Consider the following 16,926-nt stretch of genomic DNA (forward strand, 5'->3'; position numbering starts at 1 on the left):
TTATATTATCCTACAAGTACATTATTCTAGTACAATATCCTACTAATACATTATTCTACAAGTACAACAATCCATAAATACATTATCTTACAAGTACATTATCATACAAATACAATAATCAATAAACAGATTATCTTACAAATGTGTTGCACTACGTGTAAATGATCTTAAAATTATATTATCCTACAAGTACATTATTCTACAAGTACAATATCATACTAATACATTATTCTACAAGTACAACAATCCATAAATATATTATCTTACAAGTACATTATCATACAAATACAATAATCAATAAACAGATTATCTTACAGATGTGTTGCACTATGTATAAATGATCTTAAAACATATTATTCTACTACACAAGGTGTGAAGTTATAACACTACGCAGTTCGTTACTTTCACTTTTCCTTCTCAAAAACCTGAGTGGCTGAGTTTCACCCGGTTTTAAGTGACGTAGAGGCTGATTCTAAATTCCCATTGGCTCAGAGGATGTCCCCGCCTCCCAGTTTGTCCTCGTCTCCCTGGTTCCGTCTCTTGTCTCCAGTCAGGTCCCTCAGTGGAGACAGGAGCTCATCTACCTTCAGCCCGGTCCAGAGGACCACACCAGCGCTCACCATGTTCTCGGTTCTTTCCCTGCTTCTACTGGCGGGAGCACACAGCGCGACGGCTCGTGAGTTCAAGTCACGTTTCTACTTTATTTGATTGGATTCGGTGGATTTGAAGTGAAATGAAAAATGCTCCATGTTTTTAAAAGACACTGAAATGATTCGAGGTCTCTTGTGATGTTTGATGTTTGGTTCCTTCGCTGCAGATTCTAGAAGTTTAATAACGTTTCAAAGACTTGATTTCAAAGTTCATGTTGGTGAATGTCATCGATCTCATGTCAGAAGGAAAGATTAGATTCTATTTCTGAACAGATCCACTGAACAGGGACTTTTCTTTCTGTGGATGCTGTTATTTGATTTCTTACTCTGGTCAGAACCAGTAAGATCCACACTGGCCGAACTGGTTCTGGACCAAATGACGCAGCGAGTCTGAAGCGAAAGAGTCCAACAGACTGGGATGAATCAGGAACCAGTGAAACACGAAGCCACGTTTCCACTCAGCGAGGAAACAAAGAGCTTCTGGTCTCGTGCACATTATGAACTTTATTATTTCAGACTCAGTTATTCATGACGTGTCTCGAGTTTCATGTTGGTTCATAAAACGTTATGAAGAAATAACAGGTTCAGTCTGTCGATATGAATCAAGACTGTTATTTATGTAAATAAATATATTTTAGAGTCATTTTAATTATTTATGATTCATCTCCCAGCGACTCAAACTCCTGTTATTCATCTAAACTGGAAACTGACAAATCAGGTGAAGACTCAGGTTTGAGTTTTTTAATGTCGTCAGTAGGTGGCGCTGTTTCCATAATAACAGGAAGCTGCTGAGCACAAACAGCTTCCTGCTTTTCCTACAGACCGTGAGTGACGTCACTGACATGAGATATGAATAATTAATGATCTGTTATCAATGTGACCTCCTGCTCCAACACAATCAACACACATTGTTACTAACACAAAACACAGATTCATCTCTAGTGTAAATGATGTCAGTGAAAAGAACCAGGGAGACAGAGAATCAGATTTTATCTTATCAGATTTGTAGTTATTAATAATGAAGCTTTTGTTCAACATGGAAACATCAAGTCTCAGTTTCATGTCAGTGACAAACACACAGATGAATTATTATCAGTCGATGCATCTGAATCAGAAATGTTGTTGACAACCTAATGAACATGTTTTCATGTTGTTGTCAAATATTTTCTGAGTCTATACATAAAAAAAAAAATCATAAATGTATATGGCTATATATGGATAAATATATGGATATATAAAGAGAGAGAAACCAACTATTTAAGGACTTTAAGAATAAAAGTCTCAGAGAGTAACTGGAAACTGAAGTAGTTTCACTTCACATTAAATACTCTGCAATAGAAAATATTAATATTAAACATGTGAGTTATTAGATTGAATCCATTTTTAAGACGTAGCAGAATATTCAGAGTAAAGAGCGTCTGGACTCTGGAGCAGTTGTGTATCTCTGATTGTGTGTTTGTGTTTGCTTCCCTCACAGCAGCTGAAGTTGTGTTGAATGTGGGTCATGTCTTCTTGACTCTCAGTGATTTATTAATCTGAAAACTAAAATCATAACTTGATCTTTTTCTTGCAGGGCTTCACTCTCTGAAGTATTTTGACACTGCGTCGTCTCAAGTCACAAACCTTCCAGAGTTTGTGAGTGTTGGTTTGGTTGATGACGTTCAGATCACTCACTATGACAGCAACACAAAGAAATATGAACCCAAACAGGACTGGATGTTAAACACAACTGATGAACAGTACTGGAAGAGGAACACTCAGAGAGCTTTGGGTGCACAGCAGGTTTACAAAGCCAACATGGAAATCTTAAATGAACGCTTCAACCAAACTGGAGGTTTGTTTACATTTAACTCTCTAATAATAACACAACACACACATACACACAATCACACTCACACACCAAAACATACACACACTCTCTCACAGACACAATCACACCCTCACACACGTAAAGGCACACACACTCACACACATTCTTACACACATGCACACACAATCACACTCGCACACACAATCACACTCGCACACACATACACTCACACACACACAGAAACATACACAATCTCACTCACACACATAAACACAGACACACAATCACGCACACACTCACAAACAAAAACACAATCAACCTCACACATATTCAAACACATAAAGATTCACTCACACAATCACACATAAACACACGCATATACACACGCATATACACACACACACACCAAAAACATACGCACACTCTCTCACAGACACAATCACACCCTCACACACGTAAAGGCACACACACTCACACACATTCTTACACACATGCACACACAATCACACTCGCACACACAATCACACTCGCACACACATACACTCACACACACACAGAAACATACACAATCTCACTCACACACATAAACACAGACACACAATCACGCACACACTCACAAACAAAAACACAATCAACCTCACACATATTCAAACACATAAAGATTCACTCACACAATCACACATAAACACACGCATATACACACGCATATACACACACACACACCAAAAACATACGCACACTCTCTCACAGACACAATCACACCCTCACACACGTAAAGGCACACACACTCACACACATTCTTACACACATGCACACACAATCACACTCGCACACACAATCACACTCGCACACACATACACTCACACACACACAGAAACATACACAATCTCACTCACACACATAAACACAGACACACAATCACGCACACACTCACAAACAAAAACACAATCAACCTCACACATATTCAAACACATAAAGATTCACTCACACAATCACACATAAACACACGCATATACACACGCATATACACACACACACACCAAAAACATACACTCACTCTCTCACCGAAACAAAATCACCAAAACATGCACACAAAACCCAATTACATTCATGGACACGTAAACAATCACATTTACACACACATAAACGTACGCAAACGGACACAAACATTTGCATACACAATCACACTAACACACTCACACAATCATATTCACACGTACACACAAACAAACACACATTCAGACACTCACACATTTCCACACACAGACAAACAATCTTACTCACACACATAAACACACACACACACACACACACTCAATCATATACAAACTCACACGCACACAATCTCACTCACACATAAACACACACCCATACACACAATTAAATCTACTCACCCATAAATGTATGCAAACACAAACACAAACATTTACACACACAATCTCACTCACACACATAAACACAAACACACACAATCATATTCACACATACACACACACACACATTCAGACACACACACATTTACACACAGACATACAATCTGCCTCTCACACATTAACTGACACACACAATCATATTCACTCACACACACACACAAATACACACAATCACAGACACACACAATCACACTCACACTTACACATACACACTCGCACACGATCTCAATCACACACTTTACCACACTCACACACACACTCACATAAACACACACTCACACACACTCACATAAACACACTCACACAATCAAACATGTGATCAATAGATTTTTAAATGTTTTGTGAAATTTATTAAATATCAGAGTTTGTTGCTTCTCGTACTTTTTGATGAATTAAAAACTGTCACAGACATTTTCTCTACTTTCTGATTTTTTCTTCAGTTGAAACTTGTAAATTGATGAATTATTAAAATACATAATCAAGAAGAATGATTAGTCTGAAGCTTGAATGTATAAAATCTCTCTTTCTCTCTCAGGTGTTCACATTTTCCAGCGGATGTTTGGATGTGAATGGGACGATGAGACTGGAGCAGTTAATGGTTTTGAGCAGTTTGGTCATGATGGAGAAGACTTCATATCATGGGACCATGAGACAGAGACGTGGATCGCTCCAACACCTCAGAGTGTCATCACCAAACTGAAGTGGGATCAGAATAAAGCTCTACTGGCTCAGAATAAGAACTACTACACAGTGGAGTGTCCTACCTGGTTGAAGAAGTACCTGGAGCAGGGGAGGAGCTCTCTGCTGAGAACAGGTGACATCACAGAACCTCCATCACCTCAATGCTCCTCCTTCTGAGGGGAGCAGTCTGCTCCTCCTCCTCCTCTCTCTCTCTCTCACTCTCTCCTCCTCATCCTCCTAACTCCTCTCTGTCTTCCTCTCTTTCTCCTCCCTCTAATCCTCCTCCTCTCTCTCTCTCCCTCCTCCTCTCTCTCTCTCTCTCTCTCGCTCCTCCTCCTCCTCCTCCTCTCTCTCTCTCCCTCCTCCTCCTCCTCCTCTCTCTCTCTCTCTCTCTCGCTCCTCCTCCTCCTCCTCCTCCTCCTCCTCCTCCTCCTGACTCCTCTCTGTCTTCCTCTCTCTCTCGCTCCTCCTCCTCCTCCTCCTCCTCCTCCTCCTCCTCCTCCTCCTGACTCCTCTCTGTCTTCCTCTCTCTCTCTCTCCTCCTCATCCTCCTAACTCCTCTCTGTCTTCCTCTCTTTCTCCTCCCTCTCCTCCTCCTCCTCTCTCTCTCTCCCTCCTCCTCCTCCTCCTCCTCCTCTCTCTCTCGCTCCTCCTCCTCCTCCTGACTCCTCTCTGTCTTCCTCTCTCTCTCTCCTCCTCCTCCTCCTCCTCCTCTTTCTCTCTCTCTCTCTGCTCCTCCTCATCTCTCTCTCTCCCTCTCTCTCTCTGCTCCTCCTCCCTCCTCACCGCCCGATCGACCATATCGTCCTCCCCAGTGTCTCTGCATCACTTCAGCCTCTGTCTCTCTCTCTCTCCCTCCTCCTCTCTCTCTCTCTCTCTCTCGCTCCTCCTCCTCCTCCTCCTCTCTCTCTCTCCCTCCTCCTCCTCCTCCTCTCTCTCTCTCTCTCTCGCTCCTCCTCCTCCTCCTCCTCCTCCTCCTCCTCCTCCTGACTCCTCTCTGTCTTCCTCTCTCTCTCGCTCCTCCTCCTCCTCCTCCTCCTCCTCCTCCTCCTCCTCCTGACTCCTCTCTGTCTTCCTCTCTCTCTCTCTCCTCCTCATCCTCCTAACTCCTCTCTGTCTTCCTCTCTTTCTCCTCCCTCTCCTCCTCCTCCTCTCTCTCTCTCCCTCCTCCTCCTCCTCCTCCTCCTCTCTCTCTCGCTCCTCCTCCTCCTCCTGACTCCTCTCTGTCTTCCTCTCTCTCTCTCCTCCTCCTCCTCCTCCTCCTCTTTCTCTCTCTCTCTCTGCTCCTCCTCATCTCTCTCTCTCCCTCTCTCTCTCTGCTCCTCCTCCCTCCTCACCGCCCGATCGACCATATCGTCCTCCCCAGTGTCTCTGCATCACTTCAGCCTCTGTCTCTCTCTCTCTCTCTCTCTCTCTCTCTGCTCCTCCTCTCTGTCTCCCTCTTGTCTCGTTTATTAACAGTCATGACTAATGCAACAGAACTGGAATCCAACAGGAATGATGTTATTAGTATTTAATACATTATAATAAACCATAAACTGTCTTTTTATCTCCTCCTCCTCCCTCCTCCTCCTCCTGTCTCTCTCTCTCTCTCTCTCCTCATCCTCTCTCTTTCTCTCTCTCTGCTCCTCCTCTCTGTCTCCCTCTTGTATCGTTTATTAACAGTCATGACTAATGCAACAGAACTGGAATCCAACAGGAATGATGTTATTAGTATTTAATACATTATAATAAACCATAAACTGTCTTTCTTTCTCCTCCCCAGTGCCTCCCAGGATCTCCCTCCTCCAGAAGTCTCCCTCCTCTCCAGTCAGCTGCCATGCTACTGGTTTCTACCCAGACAGTGCTGTGTTGTTCTGGAGGAGAGAGGGGGAGGAGCTTCATGAGGACGTGGTCCACGGAGAGGTCCTCCCCAACCATGATGGAACCTTCCAGATGAGTGCTGACCTGAAGGTTTCCTCCATCTCCCCTGAAGACTGGGGGAGGTACGAGTGTGTGTTCCAGATCGCTGGTTTGAAGGAGGACATCGTCACCCAACTGGACGAGGACTCAGTCCAGTCCAACAGAGGTGAGACTGGGACCAGTGAGGACACTGGGAAACACAGGTTTCATCTCCAGTAACAGTCCTGCAGGTCATGTTGACTGATGTGAAGCAGGAGAAGTTTTCTTTCATCAATGTTTATGAATACATTCAGACCAGTGTTAAACCAGTGACTGTGCCCCCCCCCCCACCATCATGTGACCCTGAAGAATGAAGTGAGTTTTAATGTGTCTGAGGATTTTATTACTATTATTATTATCATTGATCAATTAGATTCACACATTTATAAATGTTCACTTGTATGATTTTATTCCATGAAGTGTTTCTGCAGGTCTCAACTGGAGCCAGACTGGTTTGTCACTGGTCAGATGTGAGCCTTTCACAGACATACTGGGATCAGGGTGGATGTTTGATATGAAAACTTTTATTCTGCAGAATTAATGAAGCAGAAAAAACAAACAAATCTCTGGTTCTTCACCTCGAGTCACAACAGACAGTCAGGTTCATGTCTTCAGTTCATAACCAGTTCAACCAGTGACTGTAAAAGACTAACCAGTGTGAAGAAGCACAGATCCAGTCATTATGTACAGATGGAAACTGAGAGGAGAAACAACAGCAGGACAAACTCACACGTTGAGTGTCTGTGTGTGTGTCTGTTGTGTCTCAGGACAGGATTGTGGTTCATCTGTTCAGGTTGTGATGCTTTGTTTTTTTATTCCACTCAACAGAGAAGCCCACCAGCATGACCTTCATCATCATCTTCATCATCGCTGCAGTGGCTCTCATTCTCCTCAGCGCTGTCATCGGACTCGTGGTGCACAGGAGGAAGAAAGGTGAGAGACCAACACAGAAGCTTTGTCCAATGTGTCTCTGGTGTTTGGAGACTTTCTGATTAATGCTGGTGAGACAAAGGTCAGTTCCTCACACACCAGCTTGTGTCTCCAGAGCTGCAGGGTTCACACACAGTTTCTAACTTCCCTCTGCTCCACACACTGTTTATAAAGAGCTCTGCACACAAACAACAACAAGGGACAGTGTGTTGTCGATCGTTTGAGGAGAACATGACACAATCCTGTTTGTGTTTCTACTGTAATAACTGAAATCATTTGTGTTTTCTTTTTATTTCAGCCCAATGTACTTCAACTGGTAAGTAAAACTTCTATTTCTACTCTGTTTTCTTTTTATACTAACGAGCTTCATGAGGTCATCACGTCACGTTAGCACAGCAGCTGAAAGTTCTAACATGTCCAGTTCTATACAACTCCCCCAACACCTCTGTGGTCCACTTTGTACTGGTCCACTTTGTACTGGTCCACTTTGTACTGGTCCACTTTGTACTGGTCCACTTTGTACTGGTCCACTTTGTACTGGTCCACTTTGTATTGGTCCACTTTGTGCTGGTCCACTTTGTATTGGTCCACTTTGTACTGCTCCACTTTGTACTGGTCCACTTTGTACTGGTCCACTTTGTACTGGTCCACTTTGTACTGGTCCACTTTGTACTGGTCCACTTTGTACTGGTCCACTTTGTATTGGTCCACTTTGTGCTGGTCCACTTTGTATTGGTCCACTTTGTACTGCTCCACTTTGTACTGGTCCACTTTGTACTGGTCCACTTTGTACTGGTCCACTTTGTACTGGTCCACTTTGTACTGGTCCACACCGGAGACAGTCAGGGAGGCGTCATGTTTTCAGGCTGCTCATCTCATGAACACGATATCTCAGAAACGCCTCGAGGGAATTTCTTCAGAATTTCCACAAATGTTCCCTCGGCCTCGTCTCCACTTCTGCTCATATTTATTTCAGTGGATACCAGTCTCCCCACAGGAACCTGACCCAGTGCAGGACTCTAGTAAACCCTCTGTAGATTAGATAGAGTTGATTTGGTGCTGGAGAGAGTTTTCAGGACTGGTCCCTGCAGTGTTGGTGGTTTGTAATGAAAGTGTCTGTTCAGAGGAGGATGGACTAACGATGTGTTTCTGACCTCACAGCTGGAAAAGATCCAGCTGTCTCACAGCCGCTGAGATCAGCTGATGGAGATTCTAATTCTCCAAGTGAGACGTCCTCCTGAACACAGTGAGTTGCTTCATCTGCTCAACAAAACTGAACTAAGTGCAAAGTAACATGTGTGTGATCAGCTGTAAAACCTCTGTTTGTATTAGATATAAAAACATCTGCTGAGAGCGATGCACAGATCAGAAACCTTCACGTTAATAGGACAGATTAAATGTTGAATGAAAACTCAAATATCAGCAGTGACACAACAATTCAAACGTTAATAAACCAAATATTTTGGGCTTATCAAGTTAAGATCAGTGTTAACTTTAAATTCACGGAGAGAATCATGGAAATATTAGGTCTCAATACTGTAAAAACATAAAATACGTGGCTTTGTGGAGCTGAACATTTAATTTTTATATATTTTGTCTCTCTTCAGGTTCATGGACGAGAAGCAGTGTCACCACAGTTTCCCCTTTACACTGGAACTCATTGATTATTCATCACTCAAATCATAAAGTGATATTCAGGGTCAGACATTGATTAAAATACAAATAACACAACTGATAAATATGAAAAATAAATGGTGGCGTTGATTAAATTTGATCTTTTAGTTAAAAATAAGAAATGTAAACTTCCCTCTGATAAATGTTTGTTTACATATTGGTAAATCAAATGAGGATTATTACTTTTTCTTAACCTGAAGTGAAGTAAAACAAGTTAAATATTCAGATTTTATTTTATTTCAAATTTTGAACCAGAAATGAATTAATCCAGAGTTGCTTGTTTTTGGTTTGTTTGGTTTTATTCATGCTTTGCTTTGTTCTTCACCTTTAAAGTTTATTTTACTGGAGAATTATAAAAGGGTTGTGGGATGTTTTAAGTGTCTCATGTGAAATTTTCTGTAAATAATTTCTGTTAGTTTTTAGGCACAAGGGACTTTTCTGTTTTAGCCTTGATAACACTGTAAAAAAATGAAAAGGTTTGAAAAACTCAAAATTACTGAACTTATCTTTCGTAAGTTTAAAAACTTTACATTTCTCAAAGCTGTCAACGTGTGTTGTTGTTGTTATTATTTTTTCAGGCAAATGATTTGTCTTTTTGAGGCTTTAACTTGCTCAACTTCTTACCAAACTTTGCAGAAAATTAGAACGTGGTGAAAATGTTTGTATTCTGGAGTAATTTTAAATGGGCGTGGTAAAATGGCTCAACAGCGCCCCCTGGAACACGTTCACATTGACCGATCTTCACAAAAATACACAGGTGTATCATGACCAGACAAACAAACAAGTCTCAAGAGGCAATTTGAAAAACACAACAGGCAGCCCGCCCTTTTGCATTTAGTGGCCATTTTGGACATATTCCACATTTTGACTTTGAGGTGCTTGTACCAGGGCTTTCATCAGATCATCTTCATATTGAGATGAGTGACATCACAACAAGGCTCAGAGACAGTTTCACCCCCCAGGCCATAAGACTTATAAACTCCTCTGATCTGCAGTAACTCCACTAAACCAGCACCGTAGCATAATTGCACTATTGTTTTTTTCTTTAGGTGTATATATATATTATTTTCTATTTTAAATTTTTGATATTCTATGTTTTTATTATTTTATTCAATATTTTTTGCTGGTAATATTCTGAGCATTGCTAAAAGAGCCTGTGACTGTTGAATGTGATCGTTTGACAATAAACTCTTGAAACTTGAAACTTGAATCTTTCTATATTCTTAATTTATACTATTTCCACTAACTTTACTCTCTTGACAACTCTGACTGAACACGTCCTCACCCTCTTCAGACTGCTGGCTCTGGCAGGAAGCGTCTCTTCACAGATCTGTGTCTCCTGAGCTTCATCTCTCAGGTGGTTCCTCTGCGTCTGGTTCAGCAGCAGCAGTGTCTCCTCCCATGGGGAATCCAGGTCTTCAACCCCGTCCCTGGAGTGAGGAGCAGCTGAGCCTGTGTCCTCTGAATGTGGGACGGCCGAGCAAACGTCCTCATCCTCATCATCCTCTTCCTCGTCCAAGTCTTAGACCTCCATGTTGTCCAGACAATTCATTCAACTGAAAAAAACACAAATCAGCGGATTAGTCAGTGAACAATCAATCACAACTCATTCCATTAACATCTGCGACTGAAACCAGTGACTTACTATGGGCCTTCCATGTCCTCCTTCATGTGGACCAATGCAGGAACTGGTTGTGAGAGACTCTCTGTGGTGTGAGCTCCTCTTTGGGTCGATCTGTAGGAGGCCTTACATAACCTTACAAATAGTACCATCTATTCATATCATCCTTATTATTACTAATAATAATAAGAAAAAAAACGAGTTATTTTGTCTCTCGTTCACAGAAAATAATAAGAATATTTAGTTTACATCAAATCTTATTCTGTGCATAATTCAGATTTTATTTTTAATAGTTTAATTAGCACATTATCTGTATTTAACCATACAGTCATAATGTATTCAAGGTAAATTCTTCATAGTGAGAAAAGTAAAACACAGGATCAGCAGGGGACAGGCTTTATATACAGTTTGTATAATTTGGTTTTGATATTGTGATGGAAATTCATCTTCAGATTTGAAATAATGAAATTCTCAGACTGGAGTTGCCATTGAGTCTTTATCATAATAAGCTCTGCAGAGTTTACACAACAAGCCTAGTGCTCAAGATGGAACAACTGGCTGCAAGTTCACAGAAGCCAGAACTTATACAAAGAGCGATTCATAAGACATGATAAAAAAAGAGAAGACATGAAAGACATGAGATCATCCTCTGTCTTATCTGCTGTGTCCTTCCATCCCTGGTACCAGTTAGAAGGAAAACATGACCAAATAAGGGTTCCATCCTGTCAGGTAGACAGGATCACAGCAGTGAGACACCTAGTCAGGGGATTTCCAATACCTTAGACACTGGTCAGTGATATTTTCCATTACACTCCCCCATTTGATAATCAATAAAAATATGATCACTAACGAAAAATAATCAAGAAACATCATAATCAACATCATAATCAATATCAATAACAAACATCAAATCATAGAAGAAAATCGTAGAGTCTGCAATCCTACATACAGAGTCACTGGTGATGAGGCCACAACAGGAAGCTGCTGCTGTTTTTGTGGAAAGAAAATTAAGTATTTTTCCTGTAATTGAGCAAGCATTCAAAATGAAATGGAAGAAAATCAGGTCAAACTAAATCATCATCACATTAACCATTATCAAAATGTAACATACTGTATTGATTGGCAAAAGAAACTGATATTAAAATGTAATAAACGGTTAAATATCAACATATAATATATCTAAGGTTGAAAATATATCCAGTGAAACCTTCAAAAATTCAAGCCAGGAAGTAAAATTGATTAATCAATCAAACAATCACATTTCATTTGTATAGACCATATTCACAAATCACAATTTGTCTCATAGGCCTTTAACATGATGTGACATCTTCTGCCCTTAACCCTCATGAAGCGTAAGGAAGAAAACTACTAAAAAAATAAATAAGTAGAAACCTTAGAGAGAGCCACATGTGAGGATCCCTCACCCAGGATGGACTGAAGTGGTATGTATATATTATTAAGTATGTACAAACTTCATAAAGTTATTTACATCAACCTTAGAAATTCACAGAGATTTAAATTAAGGCATCACACAGTATGAAGTTGAAAGGATAATTGCAGTAGCTGTTTTTGTCTAGTGAAATCACTAAGAAACACATAAGCAACCTGGAGGGAGAAAATAACATAAAAAGAAAACGAAAAATAAAAAGTGTAAAATAAAACTAAATTTGAGTATCGTCATCAGAGTCATCTGTGCTGTCAGTGTCCAGGTAGGGAGGGATGGGGAATAAGTTACAGATCAAGGGACCTGAATCACTTTATGGGTCTGAGAGGACACTGTAGGAAAAGAGGAGTTTGTTAGATCATCAGAGACTTTTACAGGAGTGTGCTCAGACAAATTAATGTGCAAAACACTAATCAAGGAGATCATGAGTAACACGAATAGTGAGCCTCTCAGGCCACACAACCCTGGATGTCCAAATGGATGCCATGGTTGTGTCCTTGTTTTCACATTATAAGCAAACCAGTACTGTCTCTCCTTGTGGACAGGAACACACAAAGAAGTCTACAACGGAAAACCACGCTGCATAAGGTGTAATGTGGGAAAGCAGTGTGTTTGGTTGGAAACAGCCTTCAAATCCTGCACAAACCACCACTCAGTAGATTGACCTTTGTCTCTGATCTTCTTAACTGGGAACAGTGGAGTGCAGACCAGTGAATCAGGGCAGGGGACATTTACACCAGCCTGCAACAAGGATTCAAACCCAGGACGTATCCCCTCCACTGCTTCTTGTCTGAGTGGATATTGTTGTTTATATGGCCTATAATCTGATTTTGGAGTGATTTTGAATGGATCACAGTTTCTGATGAGACCCACATCATAATTGTCCTTTGCCTACAGAGTTTCAGGGAGATCTGAAAGTAAAGGAGAAACATCAGAGGGGCTGGACCACATTGCATAAGAATGAAGGTGATTTTCAGTCACGACAAATGAGCGTGTGGCTGGAGAACAGAAGGTTGGAGACATTTTGAGATCAGATGCTCTCAGACTGGGAAAACACATTACATCAGGCGTGGTTGTGGGTTGCCAATCAACGACAGCCTGGCATGATCTGACAAATGGGCCTAAGTCCTGCCACTGGTCATCATGGGACTGGGAGAGCAGGATGTCAGGGCTGGAATTTGAGATACAAAACACTGCCTCCTGCTGGTCAGTGAGTGAGACGGCAGCTACACTCCTGGAACCAGACCAAAAAACAGTAGAGAATCATTGGAAAAAAGCAAAAACAGAGATTCATAAACGTGATCTGCTGTGTGTGTCACATGTGAAGTGCAGTGCAATGAATCAGTGTGCATGAAATCAGAAAGAGGGGTGACAAGAGAGAGTGACGTGGAGAGCAGATCAGTGGAGGCCTTTATAGGAAGTTTCCCCTGATAAACAAACAGCTGCTGATGTGTGGTCTGTGACATTGTGAAGGTGGGTGAAGAAGAATTGTGTGTAACCGTCACTCCATCAGAGGAGGATACTGAATTGAGGCCTAACACAATCATCCAATCTCTTCCTAATAGATTCATTGGGCAACAGGGAGACAACAGAAAATCATGTTAAAACCTTATGGGATGTTTGTCAAACTGAGCGGCGCATTTGAAAGAATATGAAGTGACCACTCATCTCAGGAGATGTTTGATAATCTGACATCCTAACCACAGAACAACCTGCACCAGAGTCAACCATCACATTAAGTTTGTGACCGTTAACTTGGAGTTGAGGCATTTTCTTAAATCATCACTATTGTAATTAACATAAGTACCACAAAGTTGTGTGTAATCTGGTGTGTGTGTGTGTGTGTGCGGTTAGTAATGCAGGCTGATACTTCTTTGCAGTGGCATGTATTTGTGTGTGTGCCGGAGCTTCTGTGTGTGTGTGTGTGTTTCACTTCCCTTTCTCTGATCCTCGGTGGGTAGCTGGACGTCTCCCCCCCCGTCTGCCCCCCCCTCACTTTCTGTAAAGTTCAGTCAGTTAAAGTTCTTGTCTCCCCGGCCCCTCGCCGCTGGGGCAGTTCGTGGCCCAGTGTCCTTTTCCTCTGCAGATGAAACACTCGTCTTTGGGAGTTTTGGGTTGTGGAGAGAAGCTTCTCCCACGGCCACGCCCCTCTCCTCCTGGTTCAGTGAAGATGGCTCTGCTCTCAGTGTTATCTGGTCTGCTCGGCCTTCACAGGGTGGACACAGCCTGCATCATAACGCTGTGTTGATCAAACAGGACAGTCAGACTTGAGAGGAAGTCTCCTACGATTTCATCTGGAAAATGTTCCAAAGACAAACAGTGAGAAGAGAAGAGGACAGGTTGGGCAAACCGCACCCCGTTATTTTGGACATGTCAATTTTACCGGGGAAGGCGGTTCTCAGGGCGTTGAGGAGTGTGTTGCATTACCCGCATCATCCCAGTCTGGTGGAGTCAGATGGAGATCTCCCCCCCCAGTGAGGACACATCTTATCCAAGTCAGTGGGGCCTAGAGATGAGGAAGAGGTGGCGTCATCATTCAGTCCTCCCCCGTCTCCATAGACTGGGAGAGCGGTGGGTGGCGTCTGAGATGGGCCTGAGCGTTGATTGGTGGAGTCTGGTCTCTGCATCATGTGGAGGAGGGTTTTGTCGTTGGTGAGGAGAAGGCAGGCGTTGAGAAGAGGACTGCCACACCCTTTCAAAAGGAGAACACAGAGATCTATAGGATTACTTTAACACTCAGTTTCCTTCTTGTCAACCGTAGCCATCTGTTTAGATGATCGTCTTCTGTCCCTACACTCTGACTCTTTTCATGTTATTTGTAATTCTTCCTCTTTCTCGAGGAGTTTCTCTCTTGAAAGTAAAAAAAAAAATAATGTCGACGCTGAATGAGCTGTTATGAGGAAAAGCAAAGTCTCTGGACCATACTGGAAGAAATGTCACACTTTCCCATCCGAGCCTTGCAACCACAGAGTCCACAGTAGGACCCTCTGGGCTTTGGGGTCCTTGACTTCCCTTGATACCCATCCTATCTGGTCTATGAAATTGGCTTATCAACAATTTTCATAACCTTATTAATTAGCTGTGTGAAAAAGGACTCATCAACTATTTTCACAACACTCTAATTTAAGACGTGGACGTCTCCACGAATCCTTGTTTCTTTCGCGGCTGAACAGAAGAAAGCCTTCAACTAGGATGAAGCCACAAGATGGGTCAGATTAACATTAATAATCCACAATAATCCAGAGAGAATGACTAATACAACCGTTCCAAATAAAACCCTTTAAATGTATTATTTCTTATGTTTGATTTCGTATTTGAGAAATCATCTAAACATTCGTGAAAATCAGAATTTCAACATCTCAGCAGATTTAAGATGACCAAAGAGAGGTCTTTGGATCCCTGTGAAGAAGGTCCAGACCCCCAGTCCCTTCAGTCCTCTCTTCTCTTCAGTGATGGAGGTAGAGGCAGAAGATCTCTCTCCCGGGTGATCAGCCACCGAAGACTTCTGGGGTCCACACGATCTTTCAAGGGATCCTGTTCGTGACGCCAATCTGTGATGGAAATTCATCTTGACATTTGAAATAATGAAATTCTCAGACTGGAGTTGCCATTGAGTCTTTATAATAGTAAGCTCTGCAGAGTTTACACAACAAGCCTAGTGCTCAGGATGGACCAACTGGCTGCAAGTGTGAAAAAGCCAGAACTTATACAAAGAGGTGCTTCATAAAACGTGATAAGAAAAAAGATATGAAATCCTGCTCTGTGTCTATCTGCTGTGTCCGTCCACTGTGGAAAACTCCCTGTTTGACAAGATCACAGCAGTGAGACAACTAGTCAGGGGATTTCCACAACCTTAGACACTGGTCACTAGAATTTTCCATAACAAATCATTATTATTATTATTAATGCTCTGCAGGTTTTCCGGAGGAGAATCTGGACAGAGGTCACACAAGGTCATGAGACACACGAGCTGGTCTTGAATCAGCTTCTGGTCTCATCTGGAGTAATGAGTCACTGCTGCTGCATCAACAAGTTCACAGCCCATGTTCACATGTTCTTTTAACATGCTAATAATCTGTATCTGAACCTTTAAACGATGCAGTGTCTGTCATTTTTAAGTGAATGTACACACTTTATTTGTATTGTGTGTGTGTGTGTGTGTGTGTGTGTATGTGTGTGTGTTGCAAAGTGTGATCACTGTTTACCTTTGATTGTGTTTGTGCAGGTAGTGTTGTGTTGGACACCAGAGGAATGTGGACAAACGAGGAGGACAAGAAGCCTCAGTCTCCTGAACGAGACAAATGAAAGCATCAGTGTGATCCGTCCTCAGATCAGAGCGTCAGGACTCAGAGTCATGTGACCAGAGAACAGAGAAGAGTCACGTGATTTACCAGAAACAGGGACGTGCTGTTTGTGCCTGGTGGGGGCGCTGTGGGAACTGAACAAGAGATCTAACCTAAACACACACAGACACACACACATTCATTCTCAATGAGTGGACATCACTCCCTCACAGTGTCTCTGTTGAACTGTCTCTGTGACCTCTGATGGTCGAGTGTGGGAGGAGCCTCTTCTCCACCGAGCCTCAGTGTCACTCACATCGATTCAGAGGAACACGAGTGATGAGACGTTTTACAAAATGCTTCGTGGACAGAAAGTCGAGAGTGAAACAGAAATGAAACACAACATCAGCTGTTCAAACATCAACACAAGAGTTAAGTTTCTCTTGTGTGAGCAGTTTT

At 42.1% G+C, this 16,926-nt stretch overlaps 1 protein-coding gene and 1 long non-coding RNA gene across 4 annotated transcripts; one reads left to right on the top strand and one right to left on the bottom strand.

Annotated features, from left to right (window-relative positions):
* The first annotated feature begins 516 nt into the window (after window positions 1–516).
* On the top strand, window positions 517–10,323 carry LOC128441970 (major histocompatibility complex class I-related gene protein). 2 transcript variants are annotated; one of them, XR_008338781.1, is made up of 8 exons: window positions 517–676; window positions 2,224–2,484; window positions 4,429–4,707; window positions 6,340–6,642; window positions 7,344–7,527; window positions 7,744–7,761; window positions 8,607–8,691; window positions 9,053–10,323. XR_008338781.1 is itself a non-coding variant. In XM_053424114.1 (8 exons), the coding sequence occupies exons 1-7, from the start codon at window positions 622–624 to the stop codon at window positions 8,684–8,686; spliced, it is 1,101 nt and encodes a 366-aa protein (XP_053280089.1). In that variant the 5' UTR covers window positions 517–621; the 3' UTR covers window positions 8,687–8,691; window positions 9,053–10,323. The 2 variants fall into 2 exon arrangements, 1 of the variants encoding a protein (XP_053280089.1); XM_053424114.1 differs by having other exon boundaries at window positions 7,344–7,448.
* Window positions 10,324–14,208: 3,885 nt separating this feature from the next.
* Window positions 14,209–16,511, bottom strand: LOC128441985 (uncharacterized). 2 transcript variants are annotated; one of them, XR_008338791.1, is made up of 3 exons: window positions 16,390–16,511; window positions 14,612–14,876; window positions 14,209–14,478 (listed from the first exon to the last, which is right to left on the bottom strand). It is a non-coding gene; the product is annotated as an uncharacterized LOC128441985 (long non-coding RNA). The 2 variants fall into 2 exon arrangements; XR_008338790.1 differs by having other exon boundaries at window positions 14,568–14,876.
* Between the last annotated feature and the right edge of the window lie 415 nt (window positions 16,512–16,926).

Source organism: Pleuronectes platessa, chromosome 6 (genome assembly GCF_947347685.1).
Source record: "Pleuronectes platessa chromosome 6, fPlePla1.1, whole genome shotgun sequence".
In the NCBI taxonomy this organism is placed as follows: domain Eukaryota; kingdom Metazoa; phylum Chordata; class Actinopteri; order Pleuronectiformes; family Pleuronectidae; genus Pleuronectes; species Pleuronectes platessa.